General features: G+C 39.6%; 1 protein-coding gene across 1 annotated transcript in view; it reads left to right on the top strand.

The window, feature by feature from the left end:
- Nucleotides 1-23681, top strand: part of LOC106059535 (calcium-activated chloride channel regulator 3A-1-like) — a 376089-nt gene that overhangs the window by 32505 nt on the left and 319903 nt on the right. The window contains exon 2 of the mRNA XM_056025932.1: nt 12762-12922. Coding sequence (XP_055881907.1) covers nt 12762-12922 — 161 coding nt within the window. The remainder of the gene's footprint in view (nt 1-12761; nt 12923-23681) is intronic.

Raw genomic sequence — 23681 nt, 5'->3', positions numbered from 1 at the left:
TACACTACTTTCTCTCTATGAGTCTCGTACTCTACTTGCTCTCTCAGAATCTTGTTCACTACTTGCTCTCTCAGAGTCTCGTACACTACTCTCTCTCAGAGTCTCGTACACTACTTTCTCTCAGAGTCTCGTACACTACTTTCTCTCTATGAGTCTCGTACTCTACTTGCTCTCTCAGAATCTTGTTCACTACTTGCTCTCTCAGAGTCTCGTACACTACTTTCTCTCGCAGAGTCTCATACACTACTTTCTCTCTCAGAGTCTCGTACACTACTTGCTCTCTCAGAATCTTGTTCACTACTTGCTCTCTCAGAGTCTCGTACACTACTTGCTCTTTCAGAGTCTCGTACACTACTTGCTCTCTCAGAGTCTTGTACGCTACTTTCTCTCAGTCTCGTACACTACTTTCTCTCAGAGTCTCGTACACTACTTTCTCTCTATGAGTCTCGTACTCTACTTGCTCTCTCAGAATCTTGTTCACTACTTGCTCTCTCAGAGTCTCGTACACTACTTTCTCTCGCAGAGTCTCATACACTACTTTCTCTCTCAGAGTCTCGTACACTACTTGCTCTCTCAGAATCTTGTTCACTACTTGCTCTCTCAGAGTCTCGTACACTACTTGCTCTTTCAGAGTCTCGTACACTACTTGCTCTCTCAGAGTCTTGTACGCTACTTTCTCTCAGTCTCGTACACTACTTGCTCTCTCAGAGTCTCGTACACTACTTGCTCTCTCAGAGTCTCGTACACTACTTGCTCTCTCAGAGTCTTGTACACTACTTTCTCTCAGAGTCTCGTACACTACTTTCTCTCTATGAGTCTCGTACTCTACTTGCTCTCTCAGAATCTTGTTCACTACTTGCTCTCTCAGAGTCTCGTACACTACTTTCTCTCGCAGAGTCTCATACACTACTTTCTCTCTCAGAGTCTCGTACACTACTTGCTCTCTCAGAATCTTGTTCACTACTTGCTCTCTCAGAGTCTCGTACACTACTTACTCTTTCAGAGTCTCGTACACTACTTGCTCTCTCAGAGTCTTGTACGCTACTTTCTCTCAGTCTCGTACACTACTTGCTCTCTCAGAGTCTCGTACACTACTTGCTCTCTCAGAGTCTTGTACACTACTTGCTCTCTCAGAGTCTTGTACGCTACTTTCTCTCAGAGTCTCGTACACTACTTGATCTCTCAGAATCTTGTTCACTACTTGCTCTCTCAGAGTCTCGTACACTACTCTGTCTCAGAGTCTCGTACACTACTTGCTCTCTCAGAGTCTTGTACGCTACTTTCTCTCTATGAGTCTCGTACTCTACTTGCTCTCTCAGAATCTTGTACGCTACTTTCTCTCGCAGAGTCTCATACACTACTTTCTCTCTCAGAGTCTTGTACGCTACTTTCTCTCTATGAGTCTCGTACTCTACTTGCTCTCTCAGAATCTTGTACGCTACTTTCTCTCGCAGAGTCTCATACACTACTTTCTCTCTCAGAGTCTTGTACGCTACTTTCTCTCTATGAGTCTCGTACACTACTTGCTCTCTCAGAATCTTGTACGCTACTTTCTCTCAGAGTCTCGTACACTACTTTCTCTCTCAGAGTCTTGTACGCTACTTTCTCTCTATGAGTCTCGTACACTACTTGCTCTCTCAGAATCTTGTACGCTACTTTCTCTCAGAGTCTCATACACTACTTTCTCTCTCAGAGTCTTGTACGCTACTTTCTCTCTATGAGTCTCGTACTCTACTTGCTCTCTCAGAATCTTGTACGCTACTTTCTCTCGCAGAGTCTCATACACTACTTTCTCTCTCAGAGTCTTGTACGCTACTTTCTCTCTATGAGTCTCGTACACTACTTGCTCTCTCAGAATCTTGTACGCTACTTTCTCTCAGAGTCTCGTACACTACTTGCTCTCTCAGAGTCTTGTACGCTACTTTCTCTCAGTCTCGTACACTACTTTCTCTCTATGAGTCTCGTACTCTACTTGCTCTCTCAGAATCTTGTTCACTACTTGCTCTCTCAGGGTCTCGTACACTACTCTCTCCCAGAGTCTCGTACACTACTTTCTCTCAGAGTCTCGTACACTACTTTCTCTCTATGAGTCTCGTACTCTACTTGCTCTCTCAGAATCTTGTACGCTACTTTCTCTCAGAGTCTCGTACACTACTTGCTCTCTCAGAGTCTTGTACGCTACTTTCTCTCAGTCTCGTACACTACTTTCTCTCTATGAGTCTCGTACTCTACTTGCTCTCTCAGAATCTTGTTCACTACTTGCTCTCTCAGGGTCTCGTACACTACTCTCTCCCAGAGTCTCGTACACTACTTTCTCTCAGAGTCTCGTACACTACTTTCTCTCTATGAGTCTCGTACTCTACTTGCTCTCTCAGAATCTTGTTCACTACTTGCTCTCTCAGAGTCTCGTACACTACTTTCTCTCGCAGAGTCTCATACACTACTTTCTCTCTCAGAGTCTCGTACACTACTTGCTCTCTCAGAGTCTTGTACGCTACTTTCTCTCAGTCTCGTACACTACTTTCTCTCAGAGTCTCGTACACTACTTTCTCTCTATGAGTCTCGTACTCTACTTGCTCTCTCAGAATCTTGTACGCTACTTTCTCTCGCAGAGTCTCATACACTACTTTCTCTCTCAGAGTCTTGTACGCTACTTTCTCTCTATGAGTCTCGTACACTACTTGCTCTCTCAGAATCTTGTACGCTACTTTCTCTCAGAGTCTCGTACACTACTTGCTCTCTCAGAGTCTTGTACGCTACTTTCTCTCAGTCTCGTACACTACTTTCTCTCTATGAGTCTCGTACTCTACTTGCTCTCTCAGAATCTTGTTCACTACTTGCTCTCTCAGGGTCTCGTACACTACTCTCTCCCAGAGTCTCGTACACTACTTTCTCTCAGAGTCTCGTACACTACTTTCTCTCTATGAGTCTCGTACTCTACTTGCTCTCTCAGAATCTTGTACGCTACTTTCTCTCAGAGTCTCGTACACTACTTGCTCTCTCAGAGTCTTGTACGCTACTTTCTCTCAGTCTCGTACACTACTTTCTCTCTATAAGTCTCGTACTCTACTTGCTCTCTCAGAATCTTGTTCACTACTTGCTCTCTCAGGGTCTCGTACACTACTCTCTCCCAGAGTCTCGTACACTACTTTCTCTCAGAGTCTCGTACACTACTTTCTCTCTATGAGTCTCGTACTCTACTTGCTCTCTCAGAATCTTGTTCACTACTTGCTCTCTCAGAGTCTCGTACACTACTTTCTCTCGCAGAGTCTCATACACTACTTTCTCTCTCAGAGTCTCGTACACTACTTGCTCTCTCAGAATCTTGTTCACTACTTGCTCTCTCAGAGTCTCGTACACTACTTGCTCTTTCAGAGTCTCGTACACTACTTGCTCTCTCAGAGTCTTGTACGCTACTTTCTCTCAGTCTCGTACACTACTTTCTCTCAGAGTCTCGTACACTACTTTCTCTCTATGAGTCTCGTACTCTACTTGCTCTCTCAGAATCTTGTTCCCTTCTTGCTCTCTCAGAGTCTCGTACACTACTTTCTCTCGCAGAGTCTCATACACTACTTTCTCTCTCAGAGTCTCGTACACTACTTGCTCTCTCAGAATCTTGTTCACTACTTGCTCTCTCAGAGTCTCGTACACTACTTGCTCTTTCAGAGTCTCGTACACTACTTGCTCTCTCAGAGTCTTGTACGCTACTTTCTCTCAGTCTCGTACACTACTTGCTCTCTCAGAGTCTCGTACACTACTTGCTCTCTCAGAGTCTCGTACACTACTTGCTCTCTCAGAGTCTTGTACGCTACTTTCTCTCAGTCTCGTACACTACTTTCTCTCTATGAGTCTCGTACTCTACTTGCTCTCTCAGAATCTTGTTCACTACTTGCTTTCTCAGAGTCTCGTACACTACTTTCTCTCGCAGAGTCTCATACACTACTTTCTCTCTCAGAGTCTCGTACACTACTTGCTCTCTCAGAATCTTGTTCACTACTTGCTCTCTCAGAGTCTCGTACACTACTTGCTCTTTCAGAGTCTCGTACACTACTTGCTCTCTCAGAGTCTTGTACGCTACTTTCTCTCAGTCTCGTACACTACTTTCTCTCAGAGTCTCGTACACTACTTTCTCTCTATGAGTCTCGTACTCTACTTGCTCTCTCAGAATCTTGTTCACTACTTGCTCTCTCAGAGTCTCGTACACTACTTTCTCTCGCAGAGTCTCATACACTACTTGCTCTCTCAGAGTCTCGTACACTACTTGCTCTTTCAGAGTCTCGTACACTACTTGCTCTCTCAGAGTCTTGTACGCTACTTTCTCTCAGTCTCGTACACTACTTGCTCTCTCAGAGTCTCGTACACTACTTGCTCTCTCAGAGTCTCGTACACTACTTGCTCTCTCAGAGTCTTGTACGCTACTTTCTCTCAGAGTCTCGTACACTACTTGATCTCTTAGAATCTTGTTCACTACTTGCTCTCTCAGAGTCTCGTACACTACTCTCTCTCAGAGTCTCATACACTACTTGCTCTCTCAGAGTCTTGTACGCTACTTTCTCTCTATGAGTCTCGTACTCTACTTGCTCTCTCAGAATCTTGTACGCTACTTTCTCTCGCAGAGTCTCATACACTACTTTCTCTCTCAGAGTCTTGTACGCTACTTTCTCTCCATGAGTCTCGTACACTACTTGCTCTCTCAGAATCTTGTACGCTACTTTCTCTCAGAGTCTCGTACACTACTTGCTCTCTCAGAGTCTTGTACGCTACTTTCTCTCAGTCTCGTACACTACTTTCTCTCTATGAGTCTCGTACTCTACTTGCTCTCTCAGAATCTTGTTCACTACTTGCTCTCTCAGGGTCTCGTACACTACTCTCTCCCAGAGTCTCGTACACTACTTTCTCTCAGAGTCTCGTACACTACTTTCTCTCTATGAGTCTCGTACTCTACTTGCTCTCTCAGAATCTTGTACGCTACTTTCTCTCAGAGTCTCGTACACTACTTACTCTCTCAGAGTCTTGTACGCTACTTTCTCTCAGTCTCGTACACTACTTTCTCTCTATGAGTCTCGTACTCTACTTGCTCTCTCAGAATCTTGTTCACTACTTGCTCTCTCAGGGTCTCGTACACTACTCTCTCCCAGAGTCTCGTACACTACTTTCTCTCAGAGTCTCGTACACTACTTTCTCTCTATGAGTCTCGTACTCTACTTGCTCTCTCAGAATCTTGTTCACTACTTGCTCTCTCAGAGTCTCGTACACTACTTTCTCTCGCAGAGTCTCATACACTACTTTCTCTCTCAGAGTCTCGTACACTACTTGCTCTCTCAGAGTCTTGTACGCTACTTTCTCTCAGTCTCGTACACTACTTTCTCTCAGAGTCTCGTACACTACTTATTCTCTATGAGTCTCGTACTCTACTTGCTCTCTCAGAATCTTGTACGCTACTTTCTCTCGCAGAGTCTCATACACTACTTTCTCTCGCAGAGTCTCATACACTCTCAGTCTCGTACACTACTTTCTCTCAGAGTCTCGTACACTACTTTCTCTCTATGAGTCTCGTACTCTACTTGCTCTCTCAGAATCTTGCTCACTACTTGCTCTCTCAGAGTCTCGTACACTACTTTCTCTCGCAGAGTCTCATACACTACTTGCTCTCTCAGAGTCTCGTACACTACTTGCTCTTTCAGAGTCTCGTACACTACTTGCTCTCTCAGAGTCTTGTACGCTACTTTCTCTCAGTCTCGTACACTACTTGCTCTCTCAGGGTCTCGTACACTACTCTCTCCCAGAGTCTCGTACACTACTTTCTCTCAGAGTCTCGTACACTACTTTCTCTCTATGAGTCTCGTACTCTACTTGCTCTCTCAGAATCTTGTTCACTACTTGCTCTCTCAGAGTCTCGTACACTACTTTCTCTCGCAGAGTCTCATACACTACTTTCTCTCTCAGAGTCTCGTACACTACTTGCTCTCTCAGAATCTTGTTCACTACTTGCTCTCTCAGAGTCTCGTACACTACTTGCTCTTTCAGAGTCTCGTACACTACTTGCTCTCTCAGAGTCTTGTACGCTACTTTCTCTCAGTCTCGTACACTACTTTCTCTCAGAGTCTCGTACACTACTTTCTCTCTATGAGTCTCGTACTCTACTTGCTCTCTCAGAATCTTGTTCCCTTCTTGCTCTCTCAGAGTCTCGTACACTACTTTCTCTCGCAGAGTCTCATACACTACTTTCTCTCTCAGAGTCTCGTACACTACTTGCTCTCTCAGAATCTTGTTCACTACTTGCTCTCTCAGAGTCTCGTACACTACTTGCTCTTTCAGAGTCTCGTACACTACTTGCTCTCTCAGAGTCTTGTACGCTACTTTCTCTCAGTCTCGTACACTACTTGCTCTCTCAGAGTCTCGTACACTACTTGCTCTCTCAGAGTCTCGTACACTACTTGCTCTCTCAGAGTCTTGTACGCTACTTTCTCTCGCAGAGTCTCATACACTACTTGCTCTCTCAGAGTCTCGTACACTACTTGCTCTTTCAGAGTCTCGTACACTACTTGCTCTCTCAGAGTCTTGTACGCTACTTTCTCTCTCAGAATCTTGTTCACTACTTGCTCTCTCAGAGTCTCGTACACTACTTTCTCTCGCAGAGTCTCATACACTACTTGCTCTCTCAGAGTCTCGTACACTACTTGCTCTTTCAGAGTCTCGTACACTACTTGCTCTCTCAGAGTCTTGTACGCTACTTTCTCTCATTCTCGTACACTACTTGCTCTCTCAGAGTCTCGTACACTACTTGCTCTCTCAGAGTCTCGTACACTACTTGCTCTCTCAGAGTCTTGTACGCTACTTTCTCTCAGAGTCTCGTACACTACTTGATCTCTTAGAATCTTGTTCACTACTTGCTCTCTCAGAGTCTCGTACACTACTCTCTCTCAGAGTCTCGTACACTACTTGCTCTCTCAGAGTCTTGTACGCTACTTTCTCTCTATGAGTCTCGTACTCTACTTGCTCTCTCAGAATCTTGTACGCTACTTTCTCTCGCAGAGTCTCATACACTACTTTCTCTCTCAGAGTCTTGTACGCTACTTTCTCTCTATGAGTCTCGTACTCTACTTGCTCTCTCAGAATCTTGTACGCTACTTTCTCTCGCAGAGTCTCATACACTACTTTCTCTCTCAGAGTCTTGTACGCTACTTTCTCTCTATGAGTCTCGTACACTACTTGCTCACTCAGAATCTTGTACGCTACTTTCTCTCAGAGTCTCGTACACTATTTGCTCTCTCAGAGTCTTGTACGCTACTTTCTCTCAGTCTCGTACACTACTTTCTCTCTATGAGTCTCGTACTCTACTTGCTCTCTCAGAATCTTGTTCACTACTTGCTCTCTCAGGGTCTCGTACACTACTCTCTCCCAGAGTCTCGTACACTACTTTCTCTCAGAGTCTCGTACACTACTTTCTCTCTATGAGTCTCGTACTCTACTTGCTCTCTCAGAATCTTGTACGCTACTTTCTCTCAGTCTCGTACACTACTTTCTCTCTATGAATCTCGTACTCTACTTGCTCTCTCAGAATCTTGTTCACTACTTGCTCTCTCAGGGTCTCGTACACTACTCTCTCCCAGAGTCTCGTACACTACTTTCTCTCAGAGTCTCGTACACTACTTTCTCTCTATGAGTCTCGTACTCTACTTGCTCTCTCAGAATCTTGTTCACTACTTGCTCTCTCAGAGTCTCGTACACTACTTTCTCTCGCAGAGTCTCATACACTACTTTCTCTCTCAGAGTCTCGTACACTACTTGCTCTCTCAGAGTCTTGTACGCTACTTTCTCTCAGTCTCGTACACTACTTTCTCTCAGAGTCTCGTACACTACTTTCTCTCTATGAGTCTCGTACTCTACTTGCTCTCTCAGAATCTTGTACGCTACTTTCTCTCGCAGAGTCTCATACACTACTTTCTCTCTCAGAGTCTTGTACGCTACTTTCTCTCTATGAGTCTCGTACACTACTTGCTCTCTCAGAATCTTGTACGCTACTTTCTCTCAGAGTCTCGTACACTACTTGCTCTCTCAGAGTCTTGTACGCTACTTTCTCTCAGTCTCGTACACTACTTTCTCTCTATGAGTCTCGTACTCTACTTGCTCTCTCAGAATCTTGTTCACTACTTGCTCTCTCAGGGTCTCGTACACTACTCTCTCCCAGAGTCTCGTACACTACTTTCTCTCAGAGTCTCGTACACTACTTTCTCTCTATGAGTCTCGTACTCTACTTGCTCTCTCAGAATCTTGTACGCTACTTTCTCTCAGAGTCTCGTACACTACTTGCTCTCTCAGAGTCTTGTACGCTACTTTCTCTCAGTCTCGTACACTACTTTCTCTCTATGAGTCTCGTACTCTACTTGCTCTCTCAGAATCTTGTTCACTACTTGCTCTCTCAGGGTCTCGTACACTACTCTCTCCCAGAGTCTCGTACACTACTTTCTCTCAGAGTCTCGTACACTACTTTCTCTCTATGAGTCTCGTACTCTACTTGCTCTCTCAGAATCTTGTTCACTACTTGCTCTCTCAGAGTCTCGTACACTACTTTCTCTCGCAGAGTCTCATACACTACTTTCTCTTTCAGAGTCTCGTACACTACTTGCTCTCTCAGAATCTTGTTCACTACTTGCTCTCTCAGAGTCTCGTACACTACTTGCTCTCCCAGAGTCTCGTACACTACTTGCTCTCTCAGAGTCTCGTACACTACTTGCTCTCTCAGAGTCTCGTACACTACTTGCTCACTCAGAGTCTCGTACACTACTTACTCTATCATCGTCTTGTACACTACTTTCTCTGAGTCTAGTTCTTTACTATTAAAAATTCACAACTTTCATCTACCCTTACACCCATTCAAGTGGACCTGTTGACCACACTCTCACTATTTCGTGCAAGGTACCAACAGAACGATGCATGGTCGAGAGGCTAAGTGCGATTGAACTTGGCTTGGCTTTGATATCTATGAAGGGGGCTCAAGGTTCGACACCCGACTCAAGCAGAGTTGTGTTTACTGAGCGTCTAAAAGCAGCACGTAAAAACCTTCTCCCAGATACCACCTTCCCCACCGGTCCACAAATGAAATTGGACCATAGCGATCTGATAATGCTATAAGCATGAAAGTAGCGCTATTTTTTTCTTCCCTAAAGAGTTTTGTCGAGTAGTAAGAAGTATTACTGTTGAAATATTTGGTAATTCTTGCTATTGAGCGAGATCTATGTAGGAAACAGAATTATGATATACTCTATGTCTTTGCTACACGCAAGGCTCGTAAAGTATTTCTGTACGTAGTGAAGAATGGATAAAATGCATAGACGAATATACTTTCTAATACAAACTCTTTTAAATTTCACTTATTGTCCGCTTCCCTATCCAACCTTGGCCTCGCGAAATCCGTTTCGCATAGGGCCCCACAATGGTTAAGTACGGCCCTGCTATTTACATAGATTATATATAAATAGTAGATTACTTAATCTCTTTCCATGACTTCTAAGTCACAATGGTTAAGTCCGGCGCTGCTGTTTTGTGTTTGTAAAATGTTTGTTTGTAAAATGTTTTACAATGTTTCGAATGTTCCGTCAGAGTTAAAGATAGTTTACTTCCTAGTCAATACTTTCCACAGAACAAAGGGGGATGGGAGAGGGCAGGGTTGGATACATTTTTAAACGACAGTCCAGCGCTCAGGCAGCCATCCGTAGTGTGCATACTACTCTTGTGTTTTCTCGTGGACTATCCGCAGAAATAAGAGAGTGATCTTTCCTTTACTTCTTGTTTAAACTTTTGAGGGAAGAAGAGAATTATATATATAGATATGTAAATAGCAGGGCTGGACGTAACTATTGTGGGACCATATGCGAAACGGAGTTCGCGGGGCCTAGTTTGGGTAGGGAAGCGGATAATAAGTGAAATTCAAGAGTTTGTATTAGAAAATAAATTCGTCTTTGCATTTTATTCATCCTTTACTACGTACAGAATTACTTTACGAGCCTTGCATGTAGTGAAGTCATACAGTACATCTATTTCCTACATAGATCACGCTCAATAGCAAAAATTACCAACTGTTTCAATCTATCTACGAAAATTGTTGATCTTAAGTAATTCTTCATTTTTTTAGGCGCGAGAAGCTTCCTTCACTAGATTCCACAATTCCGGGTATTGCAATGCCTTTTTTGTTCTTTTTAAACGCTCGTAGGAGTGGCGTTTTCCATATTGAATGACACCCCAAACTGACAATTTTCGACTATATATTTCAGGAGATTTGTATGAGTTTTCAAAAGATTGAAATAATTTCTGGTTATTTCCAGGACTTTTTCGTATATTTTAAGGACTTTTTCGTATATTTTGCAATTTCAGGAGATTTCCAGGATTTCCTGTTAAATCGACAGGAGGCCGCGGGAAATCCGTTATAAGTTATAAAATGGTTTAATTTAATAATTTATACACCTAAAATTAGCGCCGGTCCAATAAACGTGCAGGGCCCACTGCGGTCGCATAGGTTGCAGTGGCCTAAGGTCGGCCCAGCAAAATAGCGGCGTAGGCTACTCCGCCGGTGGACTATTTTATTTTAAGTCATAGTCATGGTATAGTGAAAAGATCAATTTAGCCCTACCATTACAATAAAAAACACAGGTCTCAAATATGTATCCCGCGGCCTTTGTGGGTGACCTCCAGCTGTCTATGCTAGCTAAGGCAAGTTGGCGCCTGGGCTGGTCTTTATAGCGTTTCTGTGGGGCACATCTGTTACGTTGATCACCTTTTAGCTCACCGAAAATGAATGCTTTCACTCACAAAGGCCGCGGAATACATATTTGAGACCAAAAGAAAATCCGCTGTCGATGACAGACCCAGACGGCGAAAAGAAATCTTAATCGACCACCGGCGGACAATGGTTATGCTTGCCTTGGATGTGGAAAAATTTGTAGGTCACAGCTAGGGCTGCGTAACCAAGGGAAATACTGCATTCCTCATTAATCTTCGGACCCGAAGACAAGCCTTATTATTATTATACACATAACAAAACCCTTGGCTCTGATGATTGACGAATCATCGCTTATTCTCCGAAATAACGTGGACGATAAAATACAAAAATTAAATCTGCTATTACTTATTTTAGACCTTAAACAATTAAGCCATTTTCAAAATCGACCCCATAAAGCCAACATTTCAATGTCTAAAATACAAATTATAATTCCTTAAAAATCCTAAAAACTTTGAGGGCATCCGAGCCGAAACTAGTAAAGCGTTCTTACAATCTGGGGCATGCGCATTTGTCAACACATACAAAAATAGTAATATGTAGGCTATTAATAGTATTATTATTTTATTAATTAATATTTATCTTTTATTATATACAGTATTGTTAACACTGGCGGATCCAGGGGGCGGTAGGGCGATCCTCCACTCGGCCGACACTCCCTCCCCCCACCGAACGGGCGAATTTTAGTAAAGAACCCCAGACAATTAGTATCTCTGAATTCCTCGTCCTTTTGTTTATAAAAAAAATTTGATTTAATGTAAATTAAATTAGTTAAAATTAAATATGAGGCCAAAGAGGTGTAGGATGGGTATCGCCAAGTGTACTTTTCCTCGATCGGAACTCCCCAGTTAGTAAGCTCTATCGGGCTGATGGAAGGCTCGATCAGATCAAAGAAAATATATCTAAAACATATTTTAATCTTTAATTTTCATTATGAAGTCATTTTCTTTTTACTCCAGCGCAAGAACACCATCTACTGCCACCTTTCCCGTGCTCCACAACTTCAAATAGTCTCTTTGAGCTAATGAGCAATCAGACTTAAAAATAGCCATAAGCCCATGACCCATTTCCTTCACTACCGGGTAGTAAAAAATAGTAATTCCACACCTCTTGAGTTTGACCTCTTCATGAACTTAGCCTTGACAGGAAAAGGAAATAGTATTTGTCGGAAGTGAAGAAAAAAGGTGCATGCGCAGCAGCAATATAGTAGTAATTTGGTAAACATTCAAATAAAAAAGTTTTAGCAATAAAAAGTGAACCGATACAAATCGGACTGATCGAGCTTCGCACTATACTTAGGTTACTTGTGCCTCAATTGCAAGTCACACTTCAGTATCGGCCATTGCCCCCACGTTACTTTATTTCACTAAATTTAACCTGACCTTTTTTGATAGGATGAATAATAAAGCTTTAGATGTGAGGAGAATGCATTTCTGTACCGAAGAATGCAATAAAACGCTTGTTTTGTTTGTATTCCTACTAGCCATGAGAATGCCGCAACGCTCATGAGTAACGACGTGGTGAGCCCTTCTTTAGTCCACTGAAGGTTATGGTTCCTTTTCCTATTTGCATATATCCTCTTATAAACATTTACGTGAGGGTGCTACATAAGAGCAGGAAAGGATTACCTGCACTATTTCTTACTGACAATGCAATCAATTGAAATGCAATTATTGAAACGTAGTTCACACTCAATTGGTCATCGATTCCTTATTTACATGATGTGGTTACTAGATAATCATATTGTATTTGTTAATAAAAGTGTTCGGAATTTTAATTCTTACATTTATTCTTCAAAATATATTTGAGGACACGGAAACCAGACGAATTTCATTGTTACAACAGAAAAAAAAACACATACTGAAAATCTCTTACAAAGAGAAAATTATTTGATAGTTATAAAACTAAATATCCTCTTAGTACTTTTATTTGGATCCGTAATAAATCTATTGCTATAATATAACATTCTTCTTCTGTTTTGTAGATTTTTTTAACGGCAGCATCTAAAACATTGTTTAGAGCAACGAAGAATAGGATCTATTTTCGGGAATTTATAATCGTCATACCAGAGAATTGGAAGCCAAGACAGCGATACGAGAACGCCTTCGATGTAGAGTTGGATCGAGCACAAATAATTTTAGACAGGTGTGTATTCAATATTTTAGTAATATGTATTGAATAAAAAAAACATTCCTATTAAGACAGTATAATATAAAACATCATTATTAAGCGTTGTACACAAGAGCATTCTATTTAACACCAAGTGTCTAATAGATCTTGTGCATATTTAATTGGGATTGAAATGACCGAGGGATGAAATGACCAGGGGGATGAAATGACCGAGGGATGAAATGACCAGGGGATGAAATGACCGGGGATGAAATGACCGGGAACCATCTTAAACAAGATTATAAGAGGATCCCCAAAATGATCCTTCTGAAAGAATTCTTTCCGTTTCGTCAATCATCTAAGTGGTGGATGGCTGCCAGGTAAGCGATCTGGACATTCGTTTGGTGGTCTCAATGGTCCCAGATTTGAACCGTGCCGGCTGTTTTCCCCCGTCGGGATGTTTTGGCTAGGATGTAATTATCTTCAAATCTGAAGGAACATCTTAAACATATAAAACAAATAAATAAATGTCTATGTCAAGTAATCCCCTTATCATGTTTCCGGTATATGGTAGACGTCCTGAGTAGCTAATATTACATTTTTTTTTCAAATTCAGCAACTTCAATTGTTTTTATAACTGATTTCTAACTGCAATAAGATAAAGAGTGAAATGGTAATTTAAAAAACACCATAATGTTGTAGGCTATATATTATTAATGAAAGAGAAATTATAATGTGGTATGGTACAATTTAATATGTATTATATCAAATCACCAAACAAAAATAAACGCATAATAGGAGGAGGGGTAAATGCATACATGTATTCATCATTCATTGTTTCCCCTTTATCGCGAGGAGTTTAACTAATTAGCATTTTGTTTTCCTATGCTATACTCCCGCCGAAAAAAAAAAGTGATAAAAATAATTTTGTATTGAATACATATTGTGAACTATAAATGACAGCCTGGTCGTTCGGTATCATCATCTATCTCATCTGCCCCTTGACTTTCGTCGTAAGGGTGCTGTGACAGTTCGCGTAACCTTTCCCAGTTAGCAGTTCTTAGCAGGATATCAAGAGAGAGGCCGGTCTATTTTTACGTTCGGTATGCAAAATACAGTATTATGATATTATCATTGCGGAAGATTAGAGGTACATACATTAAACAAACCATTTTCATGTAAACGTAACATGGTATCGTTTTCATTTTTTTCACATTAAAATATTAGTGACATAGCAATGCTAACATTACAAACAATCCCAAAATCTAGTGGGCAAAAATAACTATTGCTCTTTAATGAAAAAATACTTTAGAATATAAACACATTCAAAACATAAATATTGTTATAACTCTGATGGTGATGCGGATAGTGGTAATTGTGTGTTTGTAGCTGACACAAAGTATACACACTAGCGCAAGAAGAGCGGTCAGCCCTAACGAGTGGCGACGGTCAACCGCGACAAGTAACGACACGACATTTCGGGAAGGATCTGAGTTGTGAATAATACTCAGGCCAGTCACGTCAGATATAGTCATGTGATTAACCAGATGTGATTAACCATCGGTTTCTAGAAGGCATTCGATAACCCTATATAACAGGGGTTCTCTACTTGTGATTCGTGATCTCCTCGGGGACGATTGGAAATAGATTATTCGTCTAAATAACGACATTGAACAAAAGTTTTCGATGCTATTTACTGTTATTTTTACTAAAAATAAATTTTGTCATTCGAGGATAGATGTTGTAAACAACTGAATCCAAATTATTTCAAATATTTTATTGTCGCATCATAAATATTGCAGAATCAGAGAAATTATTTCTCTAAAAAAAAGCAAATCCGTTAATAATTTGTAATCCGACTTCATGTTATTGAATGTAATATTTTCATTATGAAACAAACCATGAGAATAGATCTTAAAAAAAAGTACGTTAAGAAAAGAAAATATAACGGCGATACTAGATAACGTGATATTACTTCAATAGTTAAAGTACGAATTGAAAAATCACAACGCGTCATTTGTAACTGTGCTCTATTTTCAAAGTCTACAAGGCCGTACAAACTGAAACGTCCTTTTGTTAACAAACATCCACGCTTTGCCTACAAAGACATTCAGTAATATAGTTGTAAAGCTGACACAAATTGTCACAACAATTTTGTAGCAATTATAATAATAATAATAATGATCTTCATTGTCTGTAAGAAAATTTGTCTTACAATTTGGTCATTACACCAAACAAAACATTATAACTAAAAAAAACAAAATGTACATACACTCACTCATAATTTACACGTGAAAGTAAGAATGATTACTAGTGTTGTTTACCAATTTATCGGACATTAAAGTATTACGTTATTTTGAAGCCCTGAGTTGTCAAGTTTTATGAGTTCGTAGAGTCATGTGGTGCAGTTTGCAGAGAGCCTGTATAGAGAGAGTCGTAACAATATTTATCGTTATTTTTAAATCTATATTATACTGGCATTATACACCGGCTACACCCGTTGAATGAATCAATGAATCAATAACTCAGGGCCCATTACACTTATAATAATACAGAAGCGCAATGGACCCTGATTGATTGACTGATGTATCACTTATTCTTCCACTTGTCTTGGACGAAATAATATTAAAATTTAACTAATTATTACTTTCCGTGTGCCTAGAACAACTAAGTACCTTTCTTAGTCGAAACCACAGCGGTTAAATTTACCAATAGCGATTTTTATTCGCAATTTAGATCCAATATGTTTTTTTAATACCGACATAAAAACAAGAACAAGAAAAATGTAAACAAGGTTATAAAGACAGTTTGTGTGGAAACACAAACTCTAAATCGGCCCCCGAAGTGGTCCACCCAGGCAGGTAAAAAGGCCGGTATCAATATTTTCAGAAAGAACATCAGAATTAAATTCTATCAAAGAAAAATGCCAGAGAAGAATGGAGAAAGAAGGTTAACAGATCTGGTGTGGTGCCCCGGTGGTCCAGCAGCCAAAGAAAGGCGAGGTGAAAGTGAAATTAAATGCGAACCTTGCCTTACTGAAGTCTTATAATTAATTGATCTAATTGTTTTCTAAAGGATCAATCTCTTATTTAAATCCTCAAAAAAAGAAAAAAACATTTTCGTAAAAAAATAAAAAAAAATACTTTGGTTGGGTGTCCTCTTCTTGAGTTTTAGCACCGTAGCTCATGAGATAATATGAAAACCTACTTATCAATTGTTGCATATAAATTGTAACTTATATGCATACTAAATAGCTTTTTTTCTCTTAAAAAAATGTAAAAATTATTTTTGAGTAAAATTAGTAGTTAATAGGACAGAACTTATATAACGTAGCAAAAAAAAAAGTCTTATACCATTTGCATAAATATGTTACAAATATGATTAGTGTCCTCCTCCCCGAGTAAAGAGCCTCGCGTATTTATCACTATTAATAGTGAATAGTTGTAAAAGTGGTGTATTTTTATGAAAAAAGTGCTTGCATAAGTGATTTAAAAAACCAAATTTTTCGCTTTTAGGAAAGAAAAAAGTAGCCGTTGCATCAGAACTTTAAATGGACTAAAATATTATGATGTCAGATTTTCACTATCTTTTCTAGTTTAAGAAATCTAAACGGGACGGACAGATGGACAGACGGACAGACATTTCACACAAAACTAATAGAGTCTTTTCCCCCGTTCGGGCCGCTAAAAATACTTTAAAAAAAAAAAAACAAAGCTAAAAAATACTTTAAAAAAAACAAAGCTAATAATAAGTATACTTCTATCAATGAGTTTGGATCAGACGTATAATTAAAGTGTAATAGATAAAAAAAAAAAAAGCATTTATCAAATTATTTTTTGAGGGTGGTGACAGTGAATTGAGAAACTAGAATTCTCAGGGCAGAAGTATGTGTTTGTGTGTGGAGGTCGATATAAGCGGGCCGTTGTAATTATCGTAACAAACTATAAATCATGTACCAAAATTATGTTACGGAGGAGGGTTAGGGGGTTTCAGCTAATATCCTATACTCTTAAGCGAGCAATTCTTGTATATATATTTATATATAAATTTTATTTCGAAAACGGCTCTAACGATTTTCTTTAAAATTTCACAGTATGTATATAATAGTGAGAAAAATTCTCAACTCATTGGCCACATCGGGAAAACTCGAAGTCGACCGTTATATCGGTCTGAAAACGGCTCATTATCGAAAAATTAATTTTGGCTAGAATGTTTTATGAATGAAATTTTCTATATGACCTCAATGCGAAAAGAAATTGACACCGCTTACGTCACTAGGCTCACAACAGTACACTAAGACATTTCTTCGCAAACAAGAAAAAGTTTTAAAGATACAATTGGCGTAATTAAACATTTGCGGACCATCTTATTGTACATTTATCCATTATGAAACTATGGAAGAAAAATAATGAAAATAAATTTGTCTATGTATAATTAGTTATTGTGTTTTAAAGGCTTTATAAATTGTTTACACTTTAATTGCGTACACCCGTAGGTAGCTTTTACTTTGTTATTATTTTGCTGGTAAATTATTGCAATGTGTTTAAGCTTCAAAGTCTACTGTCCCTTACCAAAACAAGTGCCGGCCCTAACATTTGCGGGGCCCTATGTGAAATGGATTGCGCGCGGCCCAGTCAGGGTAGGGACAAGGAAAATAAGTGAAAATAAAGATTTTGCATTAGAAAATAAATTCGTATTTGCATTACATTTTTATTAAGTGAAAGCTGGTGATGCCGTTTTTTTATATCACGCGTAGGACTGGCGTTTACCATATTGATTGACATCCCAAAATAACAATTTTGTCTTTTTAAGGACATTTTTATGAGTTTCAGGAGATTTCCAGGAGCTCCTTGAAAACAAAGAGACCACAGGAACCCTATTATAAATTATAATGGTTAATTTAATAATTTACACCTAGAATTAGCGCGGGGCTTTTGAACCTTCGGGGTCCACTGTGGCAGCATAGGCCTAAGGATGGCCCTGATGATATTCAGCTCGCGGTCAACGAATTTTCATCACGCTGCTTATTTTTTTTTTTTATTGGGTTAACCTATAAACCTCGGTAAAACAGAAGTCATGTTCCAGAAGTCACCCAATAAAACCTACTTAGCCCAAAGATCACTGCGCATAGACATCCCTTAAAGTGGTAGATAACTTCACATTATCTGGGAAGCAAAGTATCAAATGACGCATTGCTTTAGTTAAAGAGATGTTGATATGTGATCAGGGATAGTCGTGCTTTTGGACGCCTCCAAGTGAGAGTGTGGCGAAATAAATCGCTCCGCCTGTCTACAAAAATCAGTGTCAACAAGTGATTCTCTCAACCCCTCTATGTGGATCTGAGACATGAGTACTTTATAGAAAGCAACTAAAACTTCTCGAACGACTTCACCAAAGACCACAATACAAACAGCAATATTCTTGCAAAATGGTATGAACTTCTTAAGTGCAGGGCACTTATTCCGTATGGGGGACGAATATATTTTTGGCAATCTTTTTTTTTAGTAAGCTGAAAAGTTGTCGGAGTAACAGAGATGCCTCACAATAACGCTTCTTTAGAATACTAACCAGATGTTTTTAAGTTTCTTAGAAAAAAATGCGCGATTTTACTTTGTTACTAGGTGCACGTTTTACACTATAACGTAGAGATGGCTTGTCTTCGAGACCGAAGATTAGTAAGGAATGCAGTATTTCCCGTGGCTGCGCAACCCCAGCTGTGACCTACATATTTTGCCAGATCCAGGGCAAGCATAACCATTGTCCGCAGGTGGTCGATTTAGATTTTTTTTTTCGCCGTCTGCGTTTGTCCTCGGCAGCAGATTTTCTTTTGGTTTCAAATGTTTTATCCCGCGGCCTTCGTGAGTGACCTCCAGCTGTCTCGTTCGGAGGCCGCATAGAACCAGGTGCTCTCTTCTATGTCAGCCAAGGAAAGTTGACGCCTAAGCTGGTCTTTAAAGCATTTCCGTGGGGTGCCTCTGTTACGTCGACCACCTTTTAGCTCACCAAAAAAAAAAAGACTACCTTTAGCATACGTTCGTCTCCCATAGGGATACGTGCCCTACCCAGTGCAACAGTCGGACCATAAGAAGTCCCTCTATACTGTCCATACCGGCATTGGCAAAGGACATCGCTCTTTGTAGTGCGGTCCTGTCACCGTATGTCCATGATGGAGCGCAAGCATCTTTGGTGAAAGCACTCAAGAAGTCTTAGCTGTTTTCTGTATAGTGTTCATGTCTCAGAGCCATAATGAATATATTAATTGGAATATTAAATGTCAGAAAGTAACCATTTTAGAAGTTACACTGCAAAGACTTTCTTCCAAGCCTATAATAGCCCAATAGTTTCACGTGAAAGAAGCAATGTATAACGTTAAGATGTGAGCTGTGGTTTTCTATAGGCCTACTTGTCACCGTCTCAGTTGACATAGCATTATCTAAAGTTCACGTCATGTCAAGACACGTGGAATTCCTGATGTAGAAAACAGGAAGTAGAATGAATAAAGTTAACTTTGAGTTTAGTCAAGTCAGTCAAGTCAATGAAGTCAAGTGAGATACTTTAGACCGGGTGGTCAAGTAATATTTTGGTCCGGGATGGACAGTAGCGACTTAGAAAAAGCTGTAGTGATTTCAGTTAGATAGTAACTTATGTTGCCAGTGGTCTTTTTGAGACATGTATTAGTTAATCTATATTTCTGCACAGTGTTACCCGCTGAGATGCGGACGTGATTTGTAATTAACGTATTGGATATTTTTGATACCGCTGTTATGCGGATAGGATTGTTTAATATTTCTTGACTTGTAGCACTAACAAGTAGTGCAGTATTATTATTATTGTAGTAAAATAAACTTTATATTTGTCTGCTGAAACGGACTTAAGTCAGTTTATAGTATTGGTCTTGTCACGTGTCAAGAGTACTTCAGGAAGCAAGAACCCAGCATTACACGACATTCGCATTCTGCAACGTTACACCATTCAACATCATATACACTACTGTTGGGGCCATGTTACATTGAGAACTGACAGAACGAAAAAGCAACTCTTCGGATTGATAGTCTTTACCCGATAGTTCATTTTCGTAATTACACAAATTCTCCCAAAATGAACTCGGGTATATATCCTTCCTTAACAAATTATTCATCCGAGCGAGGCTCGGTCACCTGATATTAATAATTAATCAGGGACCGAAAAACCATATGCCAGTATGGAAAAAGAGAGTTGAAGACAATTTTATCTGCTGAGGAGCCAAATGGATACAATTGGACCATATCTTAGTAACAACCATTCCGAGAAAATTCTTAACAAAATAAAGTCCATATTAAAAACAACTGGAATCAATCAAACTGACGGACTGTGACAGCCACACACAACTCTTATGTTTGAAAGATACGCTGAGACAAAAGTAGCATAATGCTCTATTTCAACATAAAAGAAAACAGTTCTTCCGTAAACTAGCTGATAATGATGCTGACCATATTCAAAATATTGATAGCACTAAACATCGACTATTGGGAAGTCTCAGCAGCTATATCAAAAACTCACAACTGGACTGCTCCTGGACCGGACAATATACACAATTTTTGGTTGAAAAAGCTTACAGCCATACATGTACCACTAACATCAAGTTTTAACGAGTTAATATCAGAACCGTCTTCAAAGCTGATAGAACTTACTGAAGAGAGAACATCTCTCCTCTCCAAAAAATAAAGTGATCCAAATCAACCATCAAACTACCACCCTATCACTTGTCTGTCAGTTGTGTATTAACTTCACTATTAAAAAGTAAAATGTATAAATTTTGCTCTGCCCTTAAACTACTAGCAGAGGAACAACAAAGTTGAATTGAAGAGTCGATGGGCTGTAAATTACAGCTAACTATAGATGGTATCATGGTATTATATCGCACTAAGCTAATAGAAGAAAAAGAAACTTACACAAAAGCATTCGATTCAGTTCCGCCTGATTGGCTGTTGAAAACCCTGGAAATTCATAGAATCAACCCAAGAATAAAACAATTACTGCAAGTCTGTATGAATAATTGGAAGATAAGTCTACACCTAGGTTCTGTGCACATAAGAAGGGGTATATACCAAGGTGACTCTTTATCTCCGTTCTGGTTCTGCCTAGCTATTAACCCACTATCTAATTACTCCATAGCACTACAAACGGTTTTAGGATTGACACTAAATGTACAAAATGTTTGTCTCACCTGTTACACATGGATGATCAAAAGCTATATGCAGAGAACGAGCAAAAGTTACACATCTTAGTTAATACGGTAAAACGCTTTAGTGACGATATCTGCATGTCTTTTGGCTTGGATAAGTGTGGTATCATAAGCATAAAAAAAGGGCAAGGCAGCCAACACTAGCATTGCATTTGAAGGCATCGAAGAACTGAACTTTGCCTCCCTTTATAAATATCATGGAATAAACCAGAATGCCACGATAAACCTTAAAAATTTAAAAGAGGACTGTCTTGGTAAGTACAAGCAGAGAGTTAATGAAATTCTCAACAAAAAAACTGTCTGGCAGTAACCTCATCACTGCAATAAATAACTGGACCGTCCCAGTTCTCCTTTACACGTTCGGTGTCATCAAATGTACTGAAACCGACCTACATGACATTGACAGACTCACGAGGAAATTATTAACCAAATTTCGATGTTTACACCCCAAGTCCTCCACCATAACGTTATACCTCCCCAAGAAGGATGGAGGCCGTGGATTGCAAAACATCTTCAAACTGTGTAAGACGCAAGTATCAAAAATACTATCAAAACTGCACGCCTGCAGCAATGAACTAGTTTCCTTCCTACGCAAATACGACTCCGATGCGACCCCTCTGAACAAACACAATGTTGATGTTAATCTCGGTTTGGACGACGTAGGGCATGAGATTCGCCAATGGGAAGAAAAAACATTCCACGGAAAATTCCCGGCTTTATTAGATGGGGACAACATTGACAAGGCTGCTTCCTTAGCATGGCTCAAAGCAGGTCATCTCTACCCTGAAACTAAAGGCTTTGTTACAGCAATACAGGACAGAGTAATTAGGACAAAAAATTATGAGAAACATATCCTAAAACTCAATATTGTTGACAAATACCGAAAATGTGGAAATATGGGTGAGTCAATTGAACACATAATGGCAGGAAGTTTAGCCTTATCAGAATCAGCCTACCTAGGTCGCCATAACAACGTTGCAAAGCTAATACACCAGCACTTGGCTTTGACACATAATTTAATCGGTAATGATACTCATCCTTATAACAAATACTCACCACAAGAAGTTCTCGAGTCTACTGATCATCTGCTGTACTGGGATAGGCCTATTTTGACCGACAAAACGGTAGATTTTAATCACCCTGATCTGCTGCTCATCGATAAAAAAAAAAGCCGCTACCATTATTGACATCGCCTCACCACTATCTCAAAATTTAAGAAAAAGTGAGTTAGAAAAAAAACGAAAATATGGGAACCTAGGCCTGGAGATAAAGCTTTTATGGAAGTTTTCTAAAACAACAATATACCCCATTGTTATATCAACCGTGGGGATAATAACAACTGTCCTCACAGACACCTTCAAGGCCCTTGACATTTCTAGGAACATTCTCGTTGCCTGTCAGATGGCGGTACAGCTGCAGATCTGCCACATCACCAGAAAATTCCTCGTTGGAAACTGATAAAGGGACTACGATGAATTTTGTTTCCCATTAACGAAACTCGACCCTGGCTGCGCCAAAGAATTAATACTCGTTCTTTTCTAACATAATACTAATAATAATAATTGTAGTTATAAATCGCTGTTAATAAACAAAATGCAGGCTCAAGGCGCTGTGATAACATTACAAACATAAACACGAGAGCTAAAATGACAAACTAATCTAAAAAAGTTTTAAACAAGTAGGTCTAAATCATAGACTATATATATACAGGACTGCCAACACTAAGGGTAACTAAGCATAAGTTTCGTTCAATTCCAAAATGTGAGACGAGGTACTTCCGGTATAAACTTATTTTACCTCATTCACGATGTTTGAATGTTGATGCCAACTTGGATAATATATTTCTCTTTTCATCACATTTGACAATTTCTTTTTACATTGTATACTATTAATATGAGTTAAATAAGCGATTAATGAAAGAGTCAATACAGTTTTGAGAATGTCATTTATTACCTAAGTAGCCTAAAGGCCTATAATGGGTGATGGAAGTGTCTATGAGTGAGTCAGTCAAAAAAAAAGATAACCTTAATGAGTCCCTGAGCCTACACACTCACATCTTTAGTAACATCCAATTATTCTAAAAGCCATAAAAAAAATTAATTGTTCCAAATTGTTTTTCACCTAATAGAATTCTAGAATCATTGTTCCTACTTCAATAAAAAGTAATTGTACACGTTGTAAACATGTAAACTTTGACCCAGACTTAGTGACTTAATGGGTTTTTAATTATATATATATAAACTAGACACTATTTATGTAAATACTCTTTTATTTTAGTTGGTAAATCAGATTTTGTTGTTATAAAAATCTGGCTATGTCTATAGCACTGTTACCAAAATTATGACTAAGAAATATTTTGAACGTAGTGTTTATCTTTAGTGATGGTTTCTTTAGATAGTAAACTAATTCACCGGAAGTCATTCTACTAACACTACACTGCAACCAAGGACGCCTCGGTGTACGGGACTTGAATAATATAGGCGTGGTGCGCACAGTTGGCAGTCCTGTATATATATAGTCTATGGTCTAAATCAGGGGTGAGCAAATTACGACCCGCGGGCCACATGCGGC

Source organism: Biomphalaria glabrata, chromosome 4 (assembly GCF_947242115.1).
Source record: "Biomphalaria glabrata chromosome 4, xgBioGlab47.1, whole genome shotgun sequence".
Taxonomy (NCBI): Eukaryota; Metazoa; Mollusca; class Gastropoda; family Planorbidae; genus Biomphalaria; species Biomphalaria glabrata.
Note: the sequence above shows the minus strand (reverse complement) of the source record. Positions and strands in the feature narration are given on the sequence as shown.